Source organism: Nyctereutes procyonoides, unplaced genomic scaffold, assembly GCF_905146905.1.
Source record: "Nyctereutes procyonoides isolate TBG_1078 unplaced genomic scaffold, NYPRO_anot_genome, whole genome shotgun sequence".
NCBI lineage: Eukaryota > Metazoa > Chordata > Mammalia > Carnivora > Canidae > Nyctereutes > Nyctereutes procyonoides.
This window is the reverse complement of record NW_026575144.1, coordinates 10,755,802-10,777,927: the sequence shown is the minus strand read 5'-3', so window position 1 is coordinate 10,777,927 and position 22,126 is coordinate 10,755,802. Positions and strand designations below refer to the sequence as shown.

At 49.7% G+C, this 22,126-nt stretch overlaps 1 protein-coding gene across 3 annotated transcripts in view; it reads right to left on the bottom strand.

Annotated features, from left to right (window-relative positions):
• Positions 1 to 22,126, bottom strand: part of CAPN9 (calpain 9) — a 39,188-nt gene continuing 17,062 nt past the window's right edge. For 2 of the 3 annotated variants that reach the window (XM_055308941.1, XM_055308943.1), the window contains 14 exons: positions 20,597 to 20,682; positions 18,488 to 18,565; positions 17,024 to 17,184; positions 15,902 to 16,059; positions 15,551 to 15,759; positions 12,503 to 12,539; positions 11,397 to 11,477; positions 9,453 to 9,510; positions 7,909 to 7,973; positions 7,349 to 7,417; positions 6,974 to 7,052; positions 5,166 to 5,282; positions 2,075 to 2,139; positions 1 to 27 (listed from right to left, as the gene is read on the bottom strand). In XM_055308941.1, coding sequence (XP_055164916.1) covers positions 1 to 27; positions 2,075 to 2,139; positions 5,166 to 5,282; positions 6,974 to 7,052; positions 7,349 to 7,417; positions 7,909 to 7,973; positions 9,453 to 9,510; positions 11,397 to 11,477; positions 12,503 to 12,539; positions 15,551 to 15,759; positions 15,902 to 16,059; positions 17,024 to 17,184; positions 18,488 to 18,565; positions 20,597 to 20,682 — 1,290 coding nt within the window. The remainder of the gene's footprint in view (positions 28 to 2,074; positions 2,140 to 5,165; positions 5,283 to 6,973; positions 7,053 to 7,348; positions 7,418 to 7,908; positions 7,974 to 9,452; positions 9,511 to 11,396; positions 11,478 to 12,502; positions 12,540 to 15,550; positions 15,760 to 15,901; positions 16,060 to 17,023; positions 17,185 to 18,487; positions 18,566 to 20,596; positions 20,683 to 22,126) is intronic. The other variant, XM_055308942.1, reaches the window with a different exon arrangement.

Genomic DNA, 22,126 nt, shown 5'->3' with positions numbered 1-22,126 from the left:
TCAGATGTTCATTGTCAAGTTGATGAACTAGAAACAAAAAGGAAAAAAAAAAGAGAAAGTGAAGAGTTGGTTATTCCTCTACTCCCCTACCAGCCCTGGTTTGTTTATGTCACAGCAGTTCTGCATCCAATCATATTGCCTATAAATATGGACTTCTCCTTCAACATGAAATATTTTAAAAAATGATTCCAAGCATTTTCAGTTTTCCGGAGGCCCTGAGCTCTTTCTGAGTTAGCTCAAATCAAGTGCAGATGGTGAGAAAGAGAGTGAGAGAGAGAGAGAAATGTGCTTTCTTCCTGGCAAAGCAGACAGCATTCCTGAGGCACCTCAGGCAGGACAGTACTGGACTTATGGGGGAATTTAAAAAATATCAATGCTTGGGCCCCACCCTGAGAGATTTGGACTTAATTGGTCTGGCTTATAGCCAGGCCATTGGGGTTTTTAAATCTCCTGAGGTGATCCTAATGTGCAGCCAGAGTTGAGGATGATGGGCTTGAAGGGAGAGAGAGGGAGAAGACTCAAAGTTTTGTCCAGTTTTGTAACTCACAGTTCTCCATGTTTTAGAGGTGGACAACTGTGAGTTACAGTGTATCCAGGGATCTGAGATACACATATGAGAACATTGGTGATGAGCCCACACAGTAAATGGCCAAATTACATGATATTTTTAGAAACCAAACTTTTGGTATAAGATTAAGGCCTTGATCTCTCTGCAGATGGGGAAACTGAGGCACCGAGCAGGTGAATTGACCAAAACCAAAGCACAGAGGGGAGGTTCCATCCCATTTACTGCACACCTATCAGCCTCTTTATCTTGATGGTCAACAAAGTGGAACCCAAATCCCAAGTTGTTACTGAATTTGGAAATGAGCCAGGGTTTGCAGTGTGAAAGTGGAAGACAGTGGGGAAGGGGAAGAGCTCAGAGATGACAGGAAGGAGACATGGGCTGCCAGCTTTGCAACCCTTCTGTCTGAGGAAAAGCAGAAGTGGACAGGAAGTCATGGAGCAAGAATGGGAAAAAAATGGGCTATAGAAATTCTGGGAACCAGCAAAGGAAGGTGTTCCGTAGTTTCCTCCCTGCCTTTGGTCAGAAGAATGTCTAGCCAGCAATCTCAGACTTTAGTATGTGTAGGAATCATTGGGGATCCTCCTAAAACAAGATGGGATTTAACAGGTCTGGATGGGGCCTCGTACTCTGCATTTTTGTTCCTTTGCATGATTTTTTATTGTATTTATTTTATTGACTTAACTGATGTATAACACTGTACAAGAGTGAGGTGTACAATGTGCTGATTTGATACATTTATATATTTCAATGTGATTGACTAACACCTCTTTCAGGTCACATGATTATCTTTTCTTTTTGTGGCAAGAATAATTAAGATGTAGTCTTTTAGCAACTCTGAAGTTTATAACAGTATTGTGGACAGAGTGCACTATGTGGCACTCTGCATTTCTAACAGTTCCCCTAGGTGACACCCAGGCCACTAGTCCACAGACCACACTCTGGGCAATGGGGAGAGGAGGACGGTCCACACCTGGGACGCCTCTTCCAAGCCTCTGAAACTCGGATCCTTGTGCTTCCCTTCATCACATTTGCTGTGGTTAGCCTTGTAACTGGCAAAAGTTGTATCTTTCTCATGGTTTTTGAGGTGTGTGCACACGTGCGCATACACACATGTATGTGCATGTGCAGGCCCCCCTCCCCCGAGGATCACAAGACCCACATGATAACATGAGCAAGGGGAGTGCACAAATAGGGAGCGAGAAGGCAGGCAGGCTAAGGAACCCATATGGCAAAAGAAAGAGAAGAAGAAGGCAGGTTTTGCTTGCTCACTCTGTTCCAGGTGATTAAGCACCTTATGCCTCAGTTTCCACTTCTGCCAAATGGGGACTCTGTTAACCCTAAGCTCATAGGAGTATCGTAATGATTGCATTGGCTGCTGACTGACTAGTACCTAAAAAATATTAGCAGTTTCATTGTTGTTACTACGCCCATGGCTAAGGGTGACCTTCGCGTGCATTCAGCAAGCATTCACAGAGCAGGGCTCTGCGTAGCCTGGCTGGATCGTACCTCATTTATGTTCAGATGAATGAACTCCTCATCCTTGTCCTTCGTACTGAGAGCCTGGAACACCCCTAATAGGAGAGACACAAGAAAGGCATCATTGTGGGGATGGTTCCTTCAACAGGTTTCTTTCTTTCCCAGTGACCTCGGGGCCTGCTGGGCAGCCCATGGAGGAGCTGCTCCATCTGGTGGTAAGCAAGGATCTTCTAGAATGGCCGGCCTAGACTCAGACTGACTACATGGGATTTTCTGTCGCTTGGTGGAGGTTCTTGAATTCCTGGGATGGCAGACCTGGTGGCCTTAGCATTGGGTGGCACGTGCTGTCATCTACAATACGCCAGTCAGCCAGCCAGATCCTGGACCCCAAACATTCCCTCTATGTTAACTTTTCGGGGAGCTACAGAGCCCTTCTTTTCCACAGGCCTTCTCCCCAGAGAAAAAGCACATGTGCATAAAATTTTTCATAAGTCTTGAAAGCTGTTCAATCTCTACAAGTCCCTGATGAGCACTGTAGGTGCCCATACACGTAGGTGGAGCTGGGGGAGGACAGGAGCTGGCCGGACACCACAGCTGACGCACTGAATAACCTGAAAGTTACTTTCCTCTCTGGACCTCGGTCTCCCCATTTAGTTAGTGGCCAAGCCAGGCAATCCTGGCTTCCCCTAAGAGTTACACAGGAGTTTTTTTGTTTGTTTGTTTTTGTTTTGTTTTATTTTTAGGATTTTTAATTTGTTTATTTGATGGAGAGAGAGCACACGTAAGAGAGCACAAGTAGATGGAGCGACAGGCAGAGGGGGAAGGAGAAGCAGAGCCCAACTTGGGGCTCGATCCCAGAGGACCCGGGGTCATGACCTGAGCCAAAGGCAGATGCTTAACCCACTGAGCCACCCAGGCACCCCAGGAGCTTTAAAAATATAACGAAAAAGAGGAAGTGGCTGCCATAGAGCAAAAGAGACAGAACCCAACAGCCAAGTGCAGCAACTAGATCCCGAGACGAGCAGGCAAACGTGGAGAGATGGCCTGGGGATGTTCAGCGTGGACCGGGTCTTAGATGATGTTGAGGGCTTACGAGAATGTTGTTGGGGGTGCAGACGGCATGAGGGCTGGGTTGGATAACAAGCTTGCTTGTTAGAGATATTTACAAAGGAAAAGACTGGATTTCTGAGCTTTGTTATCAAATAATTCAGAAAAAAGTACTTGTTAGAAGAACATACAAAAGATTAGCAGGATGATAATTGTTGAGCCCGATGTAAGGCGCTGGAACTATCGGGGGGACTTTTATAAACATCAGTGCTGCTTGCCACTCCCTACACTCTAACGGACTGGCCTCCTGTCCAGCCTGGTCATCACAAAACATCTTTGACTCCCCTTCCCCTATTTTGCCTACCCCCCACCCAAGGTCATCGAAATTTTTTAAAGCTACCGTAAGGGGTTGTAATAAGTGGCAAGGTTTGGGAACACTGGTGTGGGGCACACGGGGACTAATTGTTATTCCTTATACTTAGTTGTATGATGGGACACCTGGGTGGCTCAGCAGTTGAGTGTCAGCCTTTGGCTCAGGGCATGATTCCAGGATCTGGGATCGAGTCCCACATCGGGTTCCTACACAGAACCTGCTTCTCCCTCTGCCTGTGTCTCTGCTTCTCTCTCTGTATGTCTCTCATGGATAAATGAATAAAATATTTTTAAAAAATCAAGAATCAAAAGTTTAGATAATCCTGGGATAAAGCCCTAGCCTTGGTATTTTAAAATGTTCTCCAGGTGGTGAATGGAACATGAAGATCCTGGAGTAGGATGGTGTTAAGACTAAAGTGACTTTTCCTTTATATTCCTTGAATATAAGAACTAGTTTGTAAGAATTAGCTGAGAGCCCCCTGCCTGGAAGGATCAGGCTGAGGGGATTTAGAAAGGACAGGGACAGTTGAGAGCAGAGAAGCCAGCAAATCTCATTATTTCTAGGTCAGTTTTGACCACTGTGTCGAACTTAGAAAGCCCCTACCTTTCACGAGGGCCTTTCTAAAATGCACCTATTACTAACTCATGGTGACCACCTAGAGAAAGCCCAGCCTCCTGGCTTGGCTGTATAAGGCCTTTTGCACCACTTGCCTCTCTCAAATCATCATGATTACCCAATACATATGCCTCACATGTCCACGAAGTGTGACCCTCCTGGTGATTACAGGCTCAACAGGTAATCACACATGTTCTAAGTGTCACAAAAGTAGAGGGAGCTCTGGCACCAGAGATCCAAGGAGCATGGACTCTGCCTTGGCTTAGCAAGTGCCTTGGGGTCACTTTGCAAACATCCTTTAGAAGATCCCAGACAGGATGACTCCATCATTTGTGAGGCCCAGTGCAAGATGGAAATGTGGGATCCCTTCTTAAGAAGTGATTAAAATTCAAGATGGTGACACCAAAGTGTTAAACCAAGCATGGGCCTCCTCAGGGGTGCAGGGCCTGGGCATTGACATATTTTGCTCCCAACCCCCCATCCTGGATGGTGCTGGGTTCCAGGCCCCTAGATGTGCTTCACTGAGCTTCCACTCTGTGACAGTGTGACAACAAACTACAAACTCTAAGGACCCCCCTACACATAATGTGTCTTTTCTTGATAACTGGGTCAGCCCCTAGGGCTTACAGAACGCAAAGGTAGGATGGAGAGAGGGGGAGGGAGAGGGAGGGAGAAGTTGGGGGGAAAGAGGCTCTTTGGATTCTATGTGCTATGATGGATTTGACCCCAAATGGGACCTTTCCTCAGATGTGAGGTGGGAGTACCCCCTCCACCTGGTCCTCCTGCAAGGACCCTGGAATGTGCCCGCAGAGAATGACTCTTAGCAAGCGGAGTGGCCAGCGGAAGTGTGCTGGGCTCTAACCCAGAGTGGTGGATGAGAAGACTCCTAAGGACTGTAGGCAAAGACTCCGCCCCCTCCCCCCCCCCCCCCCCCCCCACAGCACAGAGGTCACCACACAGCGCGGCTCCCTGGCCTATTCTCCCAGGATTTCTGGCCGGCTGTCTCTCACCCGCTCCTGGGAGGGAACTGAGAGGACAGGGACCCTCCCCCAGGGCCCAGGAGACACAGCCCCACCAGACACTCACGGCTGGCATTCTCCAGCCGGACCAGGCAGTTGAGGAAGTCATCGAAGGTCAGCTGGAGGCCCTCGTCCGCGTACCTGAGGACAATCAGCTGCAGGAGGTGACAGCCCAGCTGGAAGCCTGTGGGGAAGGGAGATGAGAAACGGCCTGTCCAGGCTGGGCCCCACGGGGCACACCCGGTCAGTGCTCTGTCAGCAGAGTGTGGGTTCCCGGGCACAGTGGGAGCCACTGTCCCCAGCATGGATGCAGCATGGCAGTGTGTGTCGACGTTAGGGGGGCTGCTGGTGGACTCGTGACGTCATGCTCTTGGTTTTGACATTCACTTACCCACGGTCTCTTGCTGACTTTTCAGGAAGCCTCACTTGGGAAGAACTTAACACTGAAGGGTGTCTGAGCTCCATCCCCGCCTTCCCCTGCCTCCATTTCTGGAGAGCATTTTAACCCAAAGATGTTGAGGGTTCTAGAAATCGTGTTTCTAGAAGGTATGCTGCTGCCTACAGTGGGTGACACATGGTGCAGAGTCCCCTTCACACACCCAGGCTGAGCCAGGGGTGGTTTGCTTCTCTTCTTTGGGATTCGAGTCCTATGGGTTGGTTGAGGGCTTTAGACAGGTAAAGTCACTTTAGATCCAATATTTAAGGCTTCGATGTCTAACTACATCCCAGGGAATGGCCTCCCTTTGGCTTCAGTCTACGTGCTCACATTCCAGGGAATGTTCAGCATACTGCATAGAAGTCTCCTGGGTCTGTCCTGTTCCTCAGTTCCATCCCAGACAGAGAGGAGGCCAGTCAGGCACAGAGGGCAGTGTCTGGAGCCAGCCAATAGCCAGTTGTGGCCGATGTCCCAAATCCTGGCATCCGCTCTCCATGGGGTTGGAGGAGGGGAGAGCAGGGCACCCCTACCCCCCATGTCAGGCTAGTGAAGACCCAAACACACCCTCCTCTCTGCAGGGCTCCCTTTGCTCTCTGCTCCGTCCTCCTCTCCTGGATATAGGACCCAAGATGGTCCGGATTTTAGACATTCTTTATCAGACCATGAAGCTGACAATGTATCCTGATGTTTGGCTCACCTGGGAGGAAAGCAGATTATAAACTCTGGCAGGGCCCGGGGGACCTGGGGTGTTTTGTGAGACACACCACACAGCTTGGCAGGGGCTGGGGGCTGCAGTGGCCTCAAAACCACGACTGTGTGCAAAAGACCTCAGAGCCCCAAAGACTCAGGTGGCCACGGTAGTGACTGCCAGGGGGTTGGAGACACCACCTGGATCCCATCCTTCGTGTACAGAGCTGATAGGAACCATGACTGAATCGTCTGGTTTGGATTCAGTCTGTTGGTGACAAAGCCAGGGACAGAGCTGCAGGTGGCAGAGGAGCTCAAATCAAGGGATTTGAGCCCGAATCATGGGATCAGGCTGCCCTTCCTCATCCATGATAATCATCACCTGAAAGCAGCAATTAGAGGTTTGGACACACTGGGCCTGCCACCACAGGGTCACATGTGCTTCTGCTTGGTCAGAAAACGTGGCCAGAGGCTGGAGAGGGGGTTGAGCTACATTCACCCTTAGTGGATACATTTTAAAGCTTCCTGCCAATATTGCACAGTGGGTTAAAACATGGGCCTTGGCATGAGTGGGTCCTGAGCCTGAGGCCTGGCTCTGGCACCCACAGGGCTGTGTCCTTAAGAAGCATGAACTGCATGGTTCACCGAGGTCAAGGACTGGCCAGCTTCCAGGGCCTGAGAAGCAAGTGGCTGCCCACAGACAGTACCTGGCTTGTAAGCAGCCCACGCCGGACATTCAGGCTGTGCTTTACCTGCGGCTTTCAGGGCAGTCCGCAGCTCGTAGGAGGACATGGTGCCAGACTTGTCCGTATCGAACTGATGGAAAAGGTTCTGTGGGAAGGAGAGGGTGTTGAGAACAGGGGGAGGGCAGCCGAAGGCGTCATCCGTGGCAGTAACTGCACGGCGCCAGCACAGGACGAGAGGCCTCATAGGGCCTGGCTGCATTAGGCCTTTTGCTTTCCTTCTCATTTTGGAGGCAAGCACTGTGGCACTTTCCTAAGCATGAGAAGGGAACCAGGGAATTCCATCATGAATCCTTCCCTCCTGCCCTTTCCCTCGGCCACTTAGAATCCCCTCCTGCTCTCGGCTTGTGCGATCCCCAGAGGCCATGGTGCTGGGTCTCGTACTGTCCACTTCTTCAACTTGTCCCAGAACACTTTGAACTCCTTGAACTCCAGCTTCCCATTGCCACTGGTCTATGCCGAGCACGTCAAGGAAGGAAGAAAGGAAGGAAGGAAGGAAAGAAGATGAGCAGGGTTTCAAACTAAGGTGCCTCACAGGACTTTAGGGATGGGAGGGTAACAGGCTGGCCTTGGGGACTTGTAACATGGATTCAAGGCTTCTAGGGAGGGTGGCTTAATCATCAAACCACGCACCTCTGAAGAAGGGAAAAGGCAAGAGTGAGGTGGGGATGGCACCAGAAGGTTGCAGAAAGTGCATAATAAAAACACACTTTCTTCCCTTAGCTGGGACCCCAAAGTGGCAACAAGACCCCCAAGTCCCTTCAAAAGCATTCCCCCCACTGGACAGTCTGTGCCTCTTGATTCTGTTCCAGTTCTAGGGGCTCCTTGGTCTTTGGATATTCTCTGGGAAAAAGGCTATCCTGCCAGTTAAGGGTGTCACATCCTAGGAGGGTCTGCACAACAGGAGAACACAGCTCTTTCTGCCCACGGATTTGGAAGGATACATCCATTAGAGAAATGATGTTTTTACAGGAAATCAGGCTTAGCTTCTTGAATTTGAGGTCCTTTTCTGAAATCACACAGGAAAGCAGAATTCATCTGGATATGTGATAAGATAAACCTATTCCCGGCTGCTGAGAGTCCAAGGGTATGGTCAGATCTGGAGCTGGTGAGGGGGAGACAGGCTCACTCTCAGGATGCTGGTGAGACAAGAAACTGACATGGCCTTTTGGGAGGAAAATTTGCAAAATATAAAAAAATGCCTTAAAAAATGGGAATATCTCTCCATTAATTTATCCTAGTTTTAAGAATCCCGAGCAAAGAATTACAAATTAATTAAGATCTTTATCATTTGATTATTTATAATGGCAGAAATTCAGAAATGACATAAATGACCAATGGAAGGGTAGGAGCAGCAAAGGTTATATGTACAGGATGGACTGTGACACAGTCCTTAGGAACCATGTTTTTGAAGCACATTTAATGACCTGGGGAAATGATCATAAAACATCAGTTTAAAAGGCAGGATTTGAAATTACTGAAGAAATTTGAGCATTCACAAATGCTCATGAAAGAGTCACTTTGGAAAAGAGTCGGACAGTTCCTTAAAACAGAAAGTATAGAGTTACCATGTAATGCAGCAAATGTCTTAGGACACCCAAGAGAGGTGCCCACACAAATAACCCGTTCACGAATATTCACAGCAGCATTATCATAACAGCCAGAAAGTGGCGATAAATTGTATGTCATCTGTGAGGAATGGGGAAACAAAAGCTAGTGTATTCCTACAGTGCAGTATTATCAAGCCAATAAAAGGATTAAATTAGTCCTGGCAAATACTACACCGTGGATAAAGCTTGAAGACGTCCTGCTCAGTCAAAAAAAAAAAAAAAAAAAAAAACCAGTGGAAAAAGACCACCTACTTCATGGGTCTTTCTATGGGAAAAGTCCAGGGTAGGCAAGTCTGTAGGGACAGGAAGTAGATTAGCGGGTGCCAGGGGCTGGGGGAGGTGGGGTCTGACTGCTCCTGGGTACAGTTTTTGGAGTGACAGGTTCTAAAATTGGTTGTGGTGATGGTTATACAATGTTACGAACACACTAAAACCCGTGATGAGTGAACTGTATAGTATGTGAATTATATCTCAAAGCTGTTAGGTTAACAACTAAAATTGTATCTATAATTTAAGGACCATTATTAGGTGTGTGTTCATATATACACACTGAGAGACACACACATACATGAAGTCACACACGCACATCTTAACAGTGGTTATTTCTGAGTGGTTAGATGATTGGTTTTTGTCTTTGTCTTCGGGCTTCTCTGCATTTTTGTGGACTTTTCTACCATTATTGGCATCAGATTTGTAATCAGGAAATAAGCAATGAAAGCTATTTTTAAAGTCTACCTAAAGTCAGCCCTGGAGAGCAGGAGGCTTGGGATGCTGGAGGAGACCCAGTGGCGTGAAGTCACAGGTCACACGGCCCCTCCATTGGAACCCTGGGGTCTCCCATGGGTGAGTGGGTGGGTGGGGGTGGTAAGAGCACTTACTCTTTTGCAGCACAGCATTTAAAATATATTCTAGTTCCTCCGCTGTCACCTCCATATCCTGTTGAAGGGGAGACAATTGCTTTTTACGGCCCTCAGAGCCTTCTTTGTTACTTGCTTCCAGTTCTGAGCTTGATTTGGCTCAAGTCACAAGCCCGGCCCTCGAGGACCCGGCTGCCAGGCCCAGGTGCCCATCTCCTGTGACTTCAGTCTGCTTAACTTCTCAAGGACTCACATGCCCAGCCCAGAAAGGATGGAAGAACTGGGCCAAGCGAGGCAAGCTTCCCCACTCCCTGAGCTCAGCTCCCTACATGGCGCTTCTGTTAGAGGGCCTTCATGTCTGGGTCTCCAGGCCCCTGCATGCAGAACATCCCAGAGAGTATTAAAAATATCCCCACTGGGGACTCACTCCAGGGACCATTTCAATCAGGAGATTGGGAGGATGTCCCATGGATTATTTTCAAAACCTCTAAGGTGAATTCAGAACCACTGATCTGAGGCTGTCCACCAAGTCCACTAGATCTCAGCACCCACGGCCCTTAGAAGCTTATCAGAAATGTGGCGCTCCCGGCCCTGCCCCAGACCTCCTGGAGAGGAAATCTGCATTTTTCCAGGATGCTCAGGAAAGTTTTATGTGCATGACTATTTGAGCAGCACGGACCGAGGGCTCCTTTGCATCCAGGGTTTTGATCTACTGGTGCAAAACAGTCTCCTGTGAAGTTATTTCCACATGTGCCCACACAGGGTCCACCCCTGAAGCTTCTGAGGCTTGGGGGATGGGGTTGGGGTGTTCATCCCTAGAGGAGAAATTACAGATGCAGCCCCAGCCCCCATGGACCAGAGCAGGCCTGACAGGCAGAGCCACTTGCCCAAGTCATGGGGCCAGTCCGAAGAAGAGCAGGACTGGAACCAGTGAGCTCACTCTACAGGTCATTAATAATGTTTGAAAGAATCTCCTGCAATATTCCTTCGCCTCCTTTCCAAACCCGGATCTTCATTTCTGGGAACTTCTGTCACTCTTCAGCTGTGAGGAGGCCCTCACCCTGGCCTGGCCTCTAGCCGGTGCCCAAAGCTGGAAGTTCACCATTCCTGCCCCACCTGCCCTCTCTGTCCTGCTGTCTGCCCTGCAAAGAGCAGATGGCCACCTTGCCTGCTGTGGCTTATACAAAGTCACACGAATCCCCATTTTTTTGCACCCGGAGTGCTGTGCCCAAGTCTCCCTGCCCTCCTGTTTCTTACACCACCCGAAATCCCACCACCTTCTGCCCCCAGGTGCAGGCAGCACACCTCTTTTACAATTCAGGAGCCCTGAATGGAGTCATCAGCACCCGCCACAAAAGGATTAATCAGGCTGCCAGGGAGAATGGGTGGGGCAGTTTCTCCTGGGGGCAAGAGATACCCAGGGCTCCCAAGAGTGACCAGGGCCCCCAAAAAACAAGCTGACAACCGAGCAGGCAAGAACGGGGTGGGGGCGGAGGGCAGGAGGTGAGAGACAGATTCTCTCCTTCCCCCGTGGCTGGCTCTGGCCCCAGTGGCCAAACCTGGCCAAAAATCACATTTGCAATTTCATGGTGACGTCCTCCAACAATGCCACCTTCCACTAGAGCAGAGAGAACATTCTAAAGGCAATGGTTTGTGGGCAGAGTTCAATGAGCCACCTCTGCAAAGCTCTCTCTAGCTTTCTGCAGAAAGCCCCCAGGGCCTGGCTTTGGGTGTCCCTGCCCCACCGATGGTGGCAAACTGGCATGCGGGGGCGGTGGACGAGGCAGTCTGCAGAGCCTCCCAAATGGCCGGGCCTGGTCTCCCATCGGATTTAGCTTCACCAGCTCCACCAGGCCTCTGGGAAGTGTGGCCCACAAATACCCTACTGCATCCAGGGGGCAGAGGAAACCCGGCCCCCCAGCACTGCAGGGGTCAAGGCCAAGCGCAGCTTGCAGCCATCCCTACCTCCCCAGCGATTTGGTCAAACAGGGCCCGGAACTGCAGTTCCTCCTCCGTCTCCTGGCCGGCTGGAGTGGGCTTTGGAAGCTAAAAAGCAACCAGAGGAACTTGCATTGGACCCACAGAAGAGAAACTTGGCATTTGCTTTCCCCAAGAAATAGCAAGAAAAAAGAGGCCTGCAGCGGAGATGGCGCATCCTGGCGCATCCTGCGGGAGAGGCTGGGACCTCACTCCGCCAGGAGGGCCCTGCTCTGGCTGCTGCCTAGAGCATTAGGCTCACTTGGGCAGGCTCTTTAGATGGGAGTATCTGGAAGGACCAACGAGGGGCTTCTGCAGATCACAGTGCTAAGGGAGGCGGAGTCCTGACCTAGCAGGGGTCCAGCCAGGGTGCTCAGGGCTGCCCGCACCTCCTCTGTCTGACCCTCGCCACTCTCAACTGTAATTCCTTGCTGAACCATGTGTCTTGACAGATGGTGAAATCTTTGAGGGCAGGAGTCTGTCTCTGGCAGGCAGCCCTGGGTCTAGCACATGGAGAGAGCTCAGCAAACGCTTGGGGTGTTGTGGTTTCGTCTTGTGCAGATTGGTGCTGCCTTTGGAAGTGTCAGACTGTCCCAGTTACACCTCCGCACCTCTTGAAAGTCTTCCAGCCCTTGGACGAGTGTAAGACCCACCCCACTGCTCCCTTATCAGCACACATATTGTAGGGAAGAAGTCGGTGCTCCTCCAAGTCCAGTGCAAGAGAATCTACTAGCCACTCTCACTTTCTTCCTGCTGATTTTTCTTAGACTACATGCATTTTAAAGACATCCCATCCCCTTCAGATGCAGCAGCCACCTCTCCGGGAACAGAGCCAGTTGGTGGCACAGAAGAAAACAAAAGCTCTAAACAAAGCTTTCCTCAGAGCACCACGCTCGTCCCTACACTGGGTCCTGGTGGGATGTGAGAGACTTAGAGGTACAAGACTTGGCCTCCAGGAGGCTGGAATCAAGACCTACCTGATTGCAGATAAGCCATTCCCTGAACCTCAAAGTTCTGTAGGACGCTGTGACTGAGGAGGCTTTCAGGACAGTCACAGAATCCCACCCTCCAGGGTAACGTGAAGGAAGGCTCACCTCTGGAAGGTCAATGTCCACATCTCCATCCATGTCCCTGGAGGGCAGAAAACACGCTGGCTCTCTTGGGGATTAACTTCCTCCCTCGGATCTGCAGTCCTCACGGGACCAGAGGTATTGGAAGTTTCTGGCCCATTGAAGCCCTTCTTTTTCCGTGATGTTTACATTCCACAGGGCCTTGCAGACCCCCTGCACTGACCTCCCTCCATCTCCCCTATCCTCAGACCCCGCCCAGCATGAAAAGAAGAGGGAGGCAGTGTAGCCGCCAGCCAAGGAGAACTCGTAAGTTCTGGACTTCCAGAAGTAAAAGAAACTGAACCAGCTGCCACCCACTGTTTCCTGGACGCCCTTTACAAGGGCTATTTATGAAGTGTGACGTAGGATAGCAGAGCCCCAGAGGGCCCACCAGCCCAGCAGATTCACCACATACTCCCCATGAGCTCTACATCCCCGAAGGAAATTCAGTTCCTTGGATACGGTCATCCTGTCTACTGAGGGTGGATTATTTCTGGGGGAATTGAAAAAGATTATACAGCAAGTTAAGTCAGAACTTAAAATTCCCCCCAAAGCTCCAGCCTTTATCCTTGGTGCCTCCCTGAAGGTGTGTGTCCCTGTTCCCACTGTGGGTGTTGGGAGTGGGGCAGGCTCTGTGTGTGCTCATGTCTGGGGTAAAGAGCACAAACAATGGAAATGTTCATTTTCCTGTTCATATATTTAGGGGAACCTGCAGTGTTTGGGAAGTGGTAATTTATTGAGAGGAGAAACAGGCTTCTGCTTTTGGTGATGCTAAAACATTTGGAAGACTCCATCCAATCTTACAGAGTAAACATGAAGCACTCCTGAGAAAAAAACGCTAAAAATTCAAAGGGAATACCAACAAGCAAACGTTAAGATGGAACGGGGCTAGTTCGCCCCTTCTTCCTCATCCCCTGGGCATGCACAGCAGAACACTTCCAGAGGTTTTTTCCTATCATTGTTTAGGATCCTCTCATGAGGATGAAGCTGATGGAAATAGAGCTTCGTGTGGTTCTTCAGTCACTGAGCTACAGAGTTGGTGCTTATGCTCCAGATCACAGCAGATTAAAGGACCGTGTGTGCATGGACTTAGCTTTGCCAAGTGTAAGCATCAACGGAGCCCCAGGACTCTGACCGCACCCCGATACTGGGACAGGGAACACGAACTGTGTGAGGGCCTCAGCCTGGCTTCCTCCTCTTATCCTTGCCACCCACAGGAGCTGCCAATCTGTGTGCCTCTCGTATGGATGCTTTTGTGTGAACAGATCCTGGGAAATTCATCCTCAGCTTGTACCAGTGTCTCGGAGAAGATCAGAGAAAAAGCCTCCAGCAGAGTTTTTAACAATTAAAGATCGTATTGCTTCTATTTAGCTGAGGAGAAGGAACTATGCTTTTTGTCATGAGCTTGGGAAACCCAGCCAGACTGGACAACTGGGAGCATCCTCAGTGTCTACCACCAATCCAATCCTATCCCACTAGACCAAAGATAAAACCGGAGGCCACGAAGTCACAACTGGCTCCTTCTTGTTATGGAAGGCTGGTCCTCAGTTGGGGGTGGATCCAGCTCAAATGCAGAATGAGCTGGTTTTGCCATTCTCTGTGCTCTCTAGAATGTCTCTATTGGGAAAACAAGCGAATGCGTGTATCTTCAACCATTTTTTTTCCTCTGCCCCAGAGAACTGATGGCAAAAAGGCAGTAGTGGGAAGTTTTTCATAGAAGTATCTAACACAAAATAATTCTGCTAAGGCACTGCAAAGGGAAAGTGGTAGAATGTGGGGCAGATAAAACAGAAGGCAGCCTGTGTAGTTTAAGCACCGACAGTTTGCTTTTTGGATTGTAATGTAAGTGCCTGACATTAGGTTTTTGACTGTCAAGGCATCCAGTTCAAAGACATCCGTCTCAAATAAACACTGCCAGCTATATAGCTAGATACAAAGCCCAGCCACCCTACCATCAAGTTCCCTCTTTTTTTTTTTTTTTAGAAAGCTCTAGTTGACCATTTGATCCACTGCTTACTTTTCCTTCAAATACTTTAGTTCCTGCTTTTATGTTTGAAGTTCACCAATAGTGAACCTGTGAAACCCTAGGCCCCTGCCCTCGACCCCAATAAAAGCAGAACTCTAGGCCTGTGAGCACACACTCTCTCTCTCTCTCAGAATCTCATCAGGATTTCTGTGTGGCCTTAGGTATGCTGTGTACTCTCCAGAACCTGTAAGTAATAAACCTCGTCTTTCCAAAGTTCCTTGAGTTGGGCACCTGGGTGGCACAGCAGTTGAGCATCTGCCTTTGGCTCAGGGTGTGATCCAAGGTCGTGGGACTGAGTCCCATATTGAGCTCCCTGAAGGGAGCCTACTTCTGCCTCTGCCTGTGTCTTTGCCTCTCTCTGTCTCTCATGAATAAATAAATAAAATTTTTAAAAAGTTCCTTGGATTATTGCTGAGATGCATCTTGTAATCCTAAAAAGATCCACAAGGGTCAGTCTGGCTTCAGCATTGGCTCCAGTTGGGGAAATGTCTCTGGAGGCTCACCACAGGCAGTACAGGCGCAGGTGAGTGCCCTTAGGCATTCCTAGCCGGTGGCATTGCTGTCCATAAGCTGAGGCCAACCCCAAACAACCTGGCAACATTTATTTAAACTAAAGCTAAAGAACAGGTCATTCTGGAAACTTGAAACAGTCCCCCCTTCACTGTGCTCAAAAATAAGTCTCACACTTCTAAATGTGGGTCCCACTCCAGAGGTTTCTTGAGAACTGGGTCTGAAAAATGAAGGGCTCCACCCAAGAGGATCTGGTGAGACTGATTCTGGGAGTGGTTGGAGAGGGTAACTTTTCAATGGCTTTTTCCGGGGAGGGAATGAGCAGAACCAAAAAGGAAACATATCCCGCTTTGCAAATGGGTTAAGAAACTCTCCTGCCTGATTTCTTAGGTGGATCATAGAGAAGGGAAGAGAGGGGTCATAGCTCCAATGGTCCCCTGTGACTTCCCAGAGACTGAGCCTCTAAATGAAGAGGGATTCTTGAACCTGTTACTCACCGAGTGATGGCTTTCTTCTCTGAAAAGATCCTCAGGCAGAAATCAGCTTCCTGATGGGGCTCAAAAGTGCTGGGAATCAGGATGTACTCCCCAGGCGGCAGCTTGAAGCGGTCGGAGACTTCTCTCAGGTTGATGAACGTTTTGCTTCTGGCCTGGGAAGCATGGTACCTGAAGAAGTCTTTGTTCAGGTGCTCGTCTTTGCTGGGGCTCTGCAATGGGAATGTTCTATAAGGAGGGCCGTTGGTCTTGGGTATTTGGACACAGGTGGGGAACTGGCCATTGAGTCTTGGGCATGTGGACGCTCACCACTGGAGGTGGCAGGCTCCAAAGAGCGGCTTGGGTTCTACCCACCTGGTAAATGGCATAACCAATGGTCAGCATGTCAGCTCCAAACCTCTTGAGTTTCCTTCGATCTTTCTGCATCAGGGCCACGAGGAAAGTGCAGTCCTCTTGCCCCTCATCTTTCTCAGTCAGGGACAATTTTATTTGTGGATTGGTCCAGAAGGTGTCTGCCATTTGAAAGAAGTGAATTATTTCATCTTTCTTTGAAAAAAAAAAAAACACAAAGGACATGCATATGCGTCACACACACACACACACACACACACACTATCCACCTCCACCACATCCTCCCAAACCCAAGAAAGTCAATCATTTCTTCTCTCCCTGTTCTGATGGCCCTTGTGCCCTACTTCTTGTAACCCCAGTGAGAAGGCCAAGTGTTCCCCTTTCATCTCCCCCTTCTCTTGAGCCATTTCCCACTCAGTTTTTTAAAGACAATCTTCCATATCTGTGGTTTATTCCATATTATTTTTCCCACGTGGTATTTCAGAGCAGAGTACGGTGCCCTCATGGCTGGGCAAATTGAACAGAACCACTCCACACTCAGCTCCGAGGGTAAATGCTGACTGGTTCACCCTAGCTCCTCTTGCTGTGGACAGTTGGAACAAAGCCAACCAGCCCGCAGCAGACACTAGGCTATATGGGTTCAAGGAATTCTCAGGGAGAGGGAAGTTGAGACTTCCATTGGGTGACCCCAGGAGATATCGCTATGCACACAAATGAGGGCTTACGAAGCACTGGGTGCTGCTGGCAGCCCAACCGTGACTATAAGAGGACAGAGGAGAGAATTACAGACAAATGGGCTGACCACACTATGCCTGAAGCGCACCCTACTTCTCCTCTGAGCTTTCCAGTCATGAAAGGAAAAAATCCTTTTTATTGCTAAACTCATGTGAGTTATGTTTTCTATTACTTGTCATGGAAAATAGCCTGAGTGGCTACACAAGAGTTTCCCTGAGCAATTCTTATCCGACTTGCTGCAACATCTCTGTAGCCCTCACCAGCCATCCTGGAAATCCTACTCATTCCACACTTCAGGCTTCCTCTAGCGTCCTGGCCCTGACCCCCTGATGTACCCCAGGCTGGACTGGACACTTGGCAATGACAGAGAGTGACAGGCAGTCTACCAACCCAGGAAATTGCGGCAGCCCCCGGCCGTGGAGCCCCGCACCCAGCTTCCTTGATGGACGGTCACCTCCCACTTGTGGAGGGCATCCTCCTCCAGGGCATCAGGAGTGAGGTTGCAGATTTCTACTTTGTCAAAGTGGGCCTTGAAGTCCCTAAATGCCATCCTGCAACGAAGTGGGGAGACACCAGACATGGGAGGTGATAGTGATGCCATAATCCGTTCGTTCGCTTAATCATCTAACCAGCCAGTGGTGAGTGCCTGTGCCCGCCCCCAATGATGGGGAGAACACAACGGAAAACACACTGACAAAACTAAGGAGAACCCGCTCAGGGACTGCAGCCCACCCTTTGCATCTAGAGTGGGATGTAAGCAAGGGTGTGGAGGTCAAGGCTCTCCGGAAGTGGGAGTATCTCCTCTGATTTGTCCTGTCTTTCCTCTTCTGCTGGTTTCCCACACATGGCTGTGTGACCCCAGTGGTTGGTGGAGCCACACAGAGGAAGGGGCTTGGGTCCCAGAATCACTGCATGGAGAGAGCCATCCATGGAATAGGGATGTCCTCTTGGACTGTCACAATGAATGAGAAATAAACTTTATTGCATTTGAGTCTTTATCCGTGTTAAGTCTGTTTGTTACAGCAGCTGGTGTTACCCTAAGTCATTGGTGTATGGAGCCACCATGACCGAATTCTAAAACATGTGCTATCAGCTTAGCACTGGGGCAGGTTTCAAGGAAATACTGGAGCTGGAAAATAGGTATCCATGTTACAAATGGCAATATATTTGTTAAAATTGTAAAAATATGGAGGACCTCACTCCTGTGCTCCAGGGGAAAAGGATGGAAAAAGCTAGAATATTAGTGAGTGCTGGTTTTTGCTTGTTGTGTTTAATAAGGCATAGAAGAAAAAAGTGAGCTCAGATGAGAACTGACTGGTTTGCTCAGCAGGGAAGAAAGCCGGACATCAGAAATGTGTGGTCTTGCAGAATTGGAAGAGCCAACTGTTTTCTGGACTGCACAGGAAGAAAAAAGATCAAAAAAAGCTTCCAGAGACGAAGGCTCATTAAAAGCTCACAGTTAAGCAGAGAGATTCCACCCTGTAGAAATTTTAGAAATTCTATTAGGAATGTTTCCTAATAAACTTAGTTCTATATTTTTGGATGATTTCAAGGTCGCTGCCTTCAGGGGCCCTTGTCATGAGGTTGGACTTCAAATTCACCATGCAAACTGGGAGGATGGGTCTTCAGAGGAGGGCTGCTGGGCTGCAGACTCAGGCTCAGCCCCATATTCATTACACATTCTCTGCCAACCTGGGTGCCCCTTATGGGGCTTGAGACAAATGTATTTGGTTTACCAAAAAAATCAAACAAATATAGACAGACAGGAAGCAAGCAAGCAAGCTAAGGGCTACAGGGCACGCTCATACCTGTTATGTAGTTAATACAGAAAGGAAAATGAGATGAGCACTGTACCAGAACTCCCCGTCATCCAGAGCCATGTGACACAGGCGCTTCTGCTCAGCTGGGCCAACGGAACGCCACTCGGAGGAGCTAGGAGTGAGCAGAGTCAGCTCAGACGACACTGGCCTTGGCCAACAGGAGTGTCCCCTCCTGAGGAGCCAGGGTAGCGACCAGGTGGGGAATGATCCCGGCCATGCCCACTCCCCGGGCCCCAGAAACTTTCCAAGGGACCTAGAGGCTGGTGGGAAAGGCCACATCCAAGGGCAGCTGATGTAAAAGGTCCTCGGGGTCATTTGATGCCCCTCCCTAGTAGGACCATCACAGGATGCTGAACACCAGCAAGGCAGCAGACCCTTCCAACTGGAAGCCAGAAGTGGACTGAAATGTGTGCCCTGGAGCATCTCCTGATCTCTCCTTTTCATTTGTTCTGAAAACTGATAATAATATCTTATGTTTGCTTGGGCTTGACACTTGACCCCCAGGTGAACTCGTTAGGAAGCCGCAAGGGTACCGTGTCTCTGTGACCCCCGCAGCCACCTCCACACAGTTCACGCTGAGTCACCACCGACGTGGCCACCTCATCCACACCCTGCGGATCTTGACCCAGGAAGGACCAGGGGAAGCCCCTCTCCATGCCCCGCGCCAGGGTCAGAGCAGCAGAACCGAAAGCTGTCACCTTCCAAGTGGCTCACAGTCAGTCCATAACGGGCCTGCAGAGCCAAGAGCACTCTCAGCACTTCCCTCATACGAGCGGGGATGGGGATGGCCGGGGGTGGGGGGGTAGGGGTGGTGTGAGGATGGGGATCAGGATAGGGACACGCCCTCCGGCACCCCTGAGGCTGAGTGGGAGCCCGAGGCAAGCTCACCTCCAGCCTTGACCCCAGGAAATGCACTTTCCTTATTTCTCTCTCTTGTCTTTTTTCCCAGGAGAAGGAAACAGCGGCCCTCACCCGTCTGCACACTGTATTCTCTAAATTGAAGGACACTACAAGTCTGTATGATACAAAGCAATCTCAGGAATTCTGATTTCAACATTTCTGTTCTTCCCATTGCTGCCAGGAGAGGGAGGCCGATCTCTTCCCTCCTGTGATGTTGTCTGGAGTGAATCCATCTCTGCCAAAGCCCCTGGGCTCTGGGAAGGCGAAGTCGATTGGGGGTGGAAGGTGGTAGGTCAAGAGCAGTGAGGGGATGACGAGCACCCCCGGGGGGGTGTGGTGCACCCTCAGACTAGAGTAAGGTTAACAGAGACACAGACACACTGATGATGGGTGACATGGTGACTCTGTTGTGATCTGAGGACAAACACACCTCAAGTTCCTTTACTCAGGCTCTAGACTGGCTCCAGGTGCCCCAGAGCCCCGCAAGCTGTGAGCAGGCAGGGGTGGGACAGCAGGACCCCAAAATCCCAGAGTCCTGGCTGAGGGAGGAGGCAGCGTGGGGGCAGGCCCTGCCCAGCGCATCTGAACATCCCCTGATCCTAGCCACCTGGGATATGTCCCAAGAGATGAGGAGTGGACACACAGCTGCAAGGGGGACCTTTCTTTACAACTGGGGGACCAAATAAATAACCCTGGTTGACGGTTCTGTAATGGATGGATTTCCTGTTCCATTTCCTGTCTCTCCACCCAGCCACCAAGCCTCTGGACAGTGTGGCCAGTGACTTAGCAGAGAGAATCCTATAGTGACCTGCTTGGCAATATTTCAGGGATTCTCACACCTCAAATACTCATGGCCTCTCCCCCCCCACCCCCGACACACATACACCCGCACGAGCGCACACACACACACACACACACACACACACACACACTGCACTGGAGCTACTCATCACTGGAAAGAAAGCCTTTCACCAATCACAGGGATCTGAGAGTTCCCCATGGGAGGAGATACATCCCCAAACATAAATATAATTGGAAAGGTTAAAAGCTGTTATAAGGGTGTTCAATGTTGACTGCACGGTGGGCCCGAGGGCTGCAGAGGGAGGAAGGCCACCCAGCAGCAGGACCATCCCCTGAACGAGAGCGAGGAGGGAACTGCAGACAATGTGCTCCTTCTTCACATGCCCCCAGAAGCCAGCCTCTGTCCCCTGTGCCCCAGGAAGGCAAGGAGGCGGGGACGCACCTGTCACTCCAGGACCCGTTCCACTCAACCTGGCCCCAAGGGTTCCGGACTCGGATGAGCTCCATTTTCTGGCCTCGGAAGTTTACCTAGAGGGAAAAAAACAGGAGGGCAACGTGGAAAGATGCATTCATGCGTGAGCTCCGGGACACACTTCATCTTCAGCCCTGACTGGCTTTACTAAAAGCCTCTTGATGACAACACACTAAAGGCATGTCAAAATCATCAATTCTTTTTTTTAAAGATTTAAAAAAAAATTTATTCATGAGGGACACACAGAGAGAGGCAGAGACATAGGCAGAGGGAGAAGCAGGCTCCCTGTGGGGAGCCCAATATGGGACTCGATCCCAGGGCCCTGAGATCACGACCTGAGCCAAAGGCAGACGCTAAACCACTGAGCCACCCAGGAGTCCCTCCTTAATATCTTACTCACAAATGAATGAAAAGTATATAGGCACACGCTGGAAATTTAAACAACAATAAACAAAAACCACTTCCAAGTCTTCTGAATCAGTCTTTCCCCCTTTCCAGGTGTCAGGTAAGGATTTCTGCTGTCCATATGGAGAACCCTTGAGCCAGTACAGAAAGATGATTCAGTCGTGCCCCTCATGCTCTGCCCCAGACCAGAAGGGGCCAGTACATTTCAGAAAGATTTTGGAGGAAAGCAAGTGGAAGTAAAAGACTTTTATTCATCAACTAAGCAGAAATTTTAGCTCAAAACACTTTATCCTCATGTATTGGGCTCAAATTATATTTTTGATGTGTAAAAATTTAGTTAGTATAACCTCTCCAGAGTCCAGGATGCAGCTTGCAGCTCATCATTTAAGATGTTCATTAAGTGAAATGTACAGATGGAGAGAAAGGAAAAGCAATTGAACAGATGTGAAGGAAGTTTCTATTACTGGAAATAATATTTGAAAGATGTAACATTAAAAAATCCCATGCCTACTAGGGCGCCTGGATGGCTCAGTTGGTGAAGCATCTGCCTTCAGCTCAGGTCATGATCCTGGGGTCCTGGGATGGAGCCCTGCATCATTGGGTGGGGGGTCCCTGTTTAATGGGGAATCTGCTTCTCCCTCTCCCTCTGCCTACCCCCCTGCCCCCACTTATGTTTTCCTCTTGCTCACTCACTCTCTCTCAAATAAATAAGTAAATAAATCTTTTTTAAAAAGTCACATGCCTACTCAAGTGGGTGACTGACAAGGCATTATGGGCAGGGAAGGAGGTGGAAAAGAGTCTATGCAAATAGTTCAGTTCTAAAGAATCCCATTGCATCAGCCACCCTAAATGCTCTGCTCACAATTCCCTGGTGAGGAGGCACAACAGGCTTCCTTCTAGCACCCGTTACTCCCCACTCCTCTGGACTGTGTTACTCAAAATGTGAGCAGCCACAAGACAGACCAGATGTACCTGTGTCCTCTACAAACCGTTTGAGACTTGTGTCAACTTGGCTTGGCCACTGGCACCCAGATACTTGGTTATACACTATTTTGAGTGTGTCTGTGAGGGTGTTTCTGGATGAGATTAGCATTT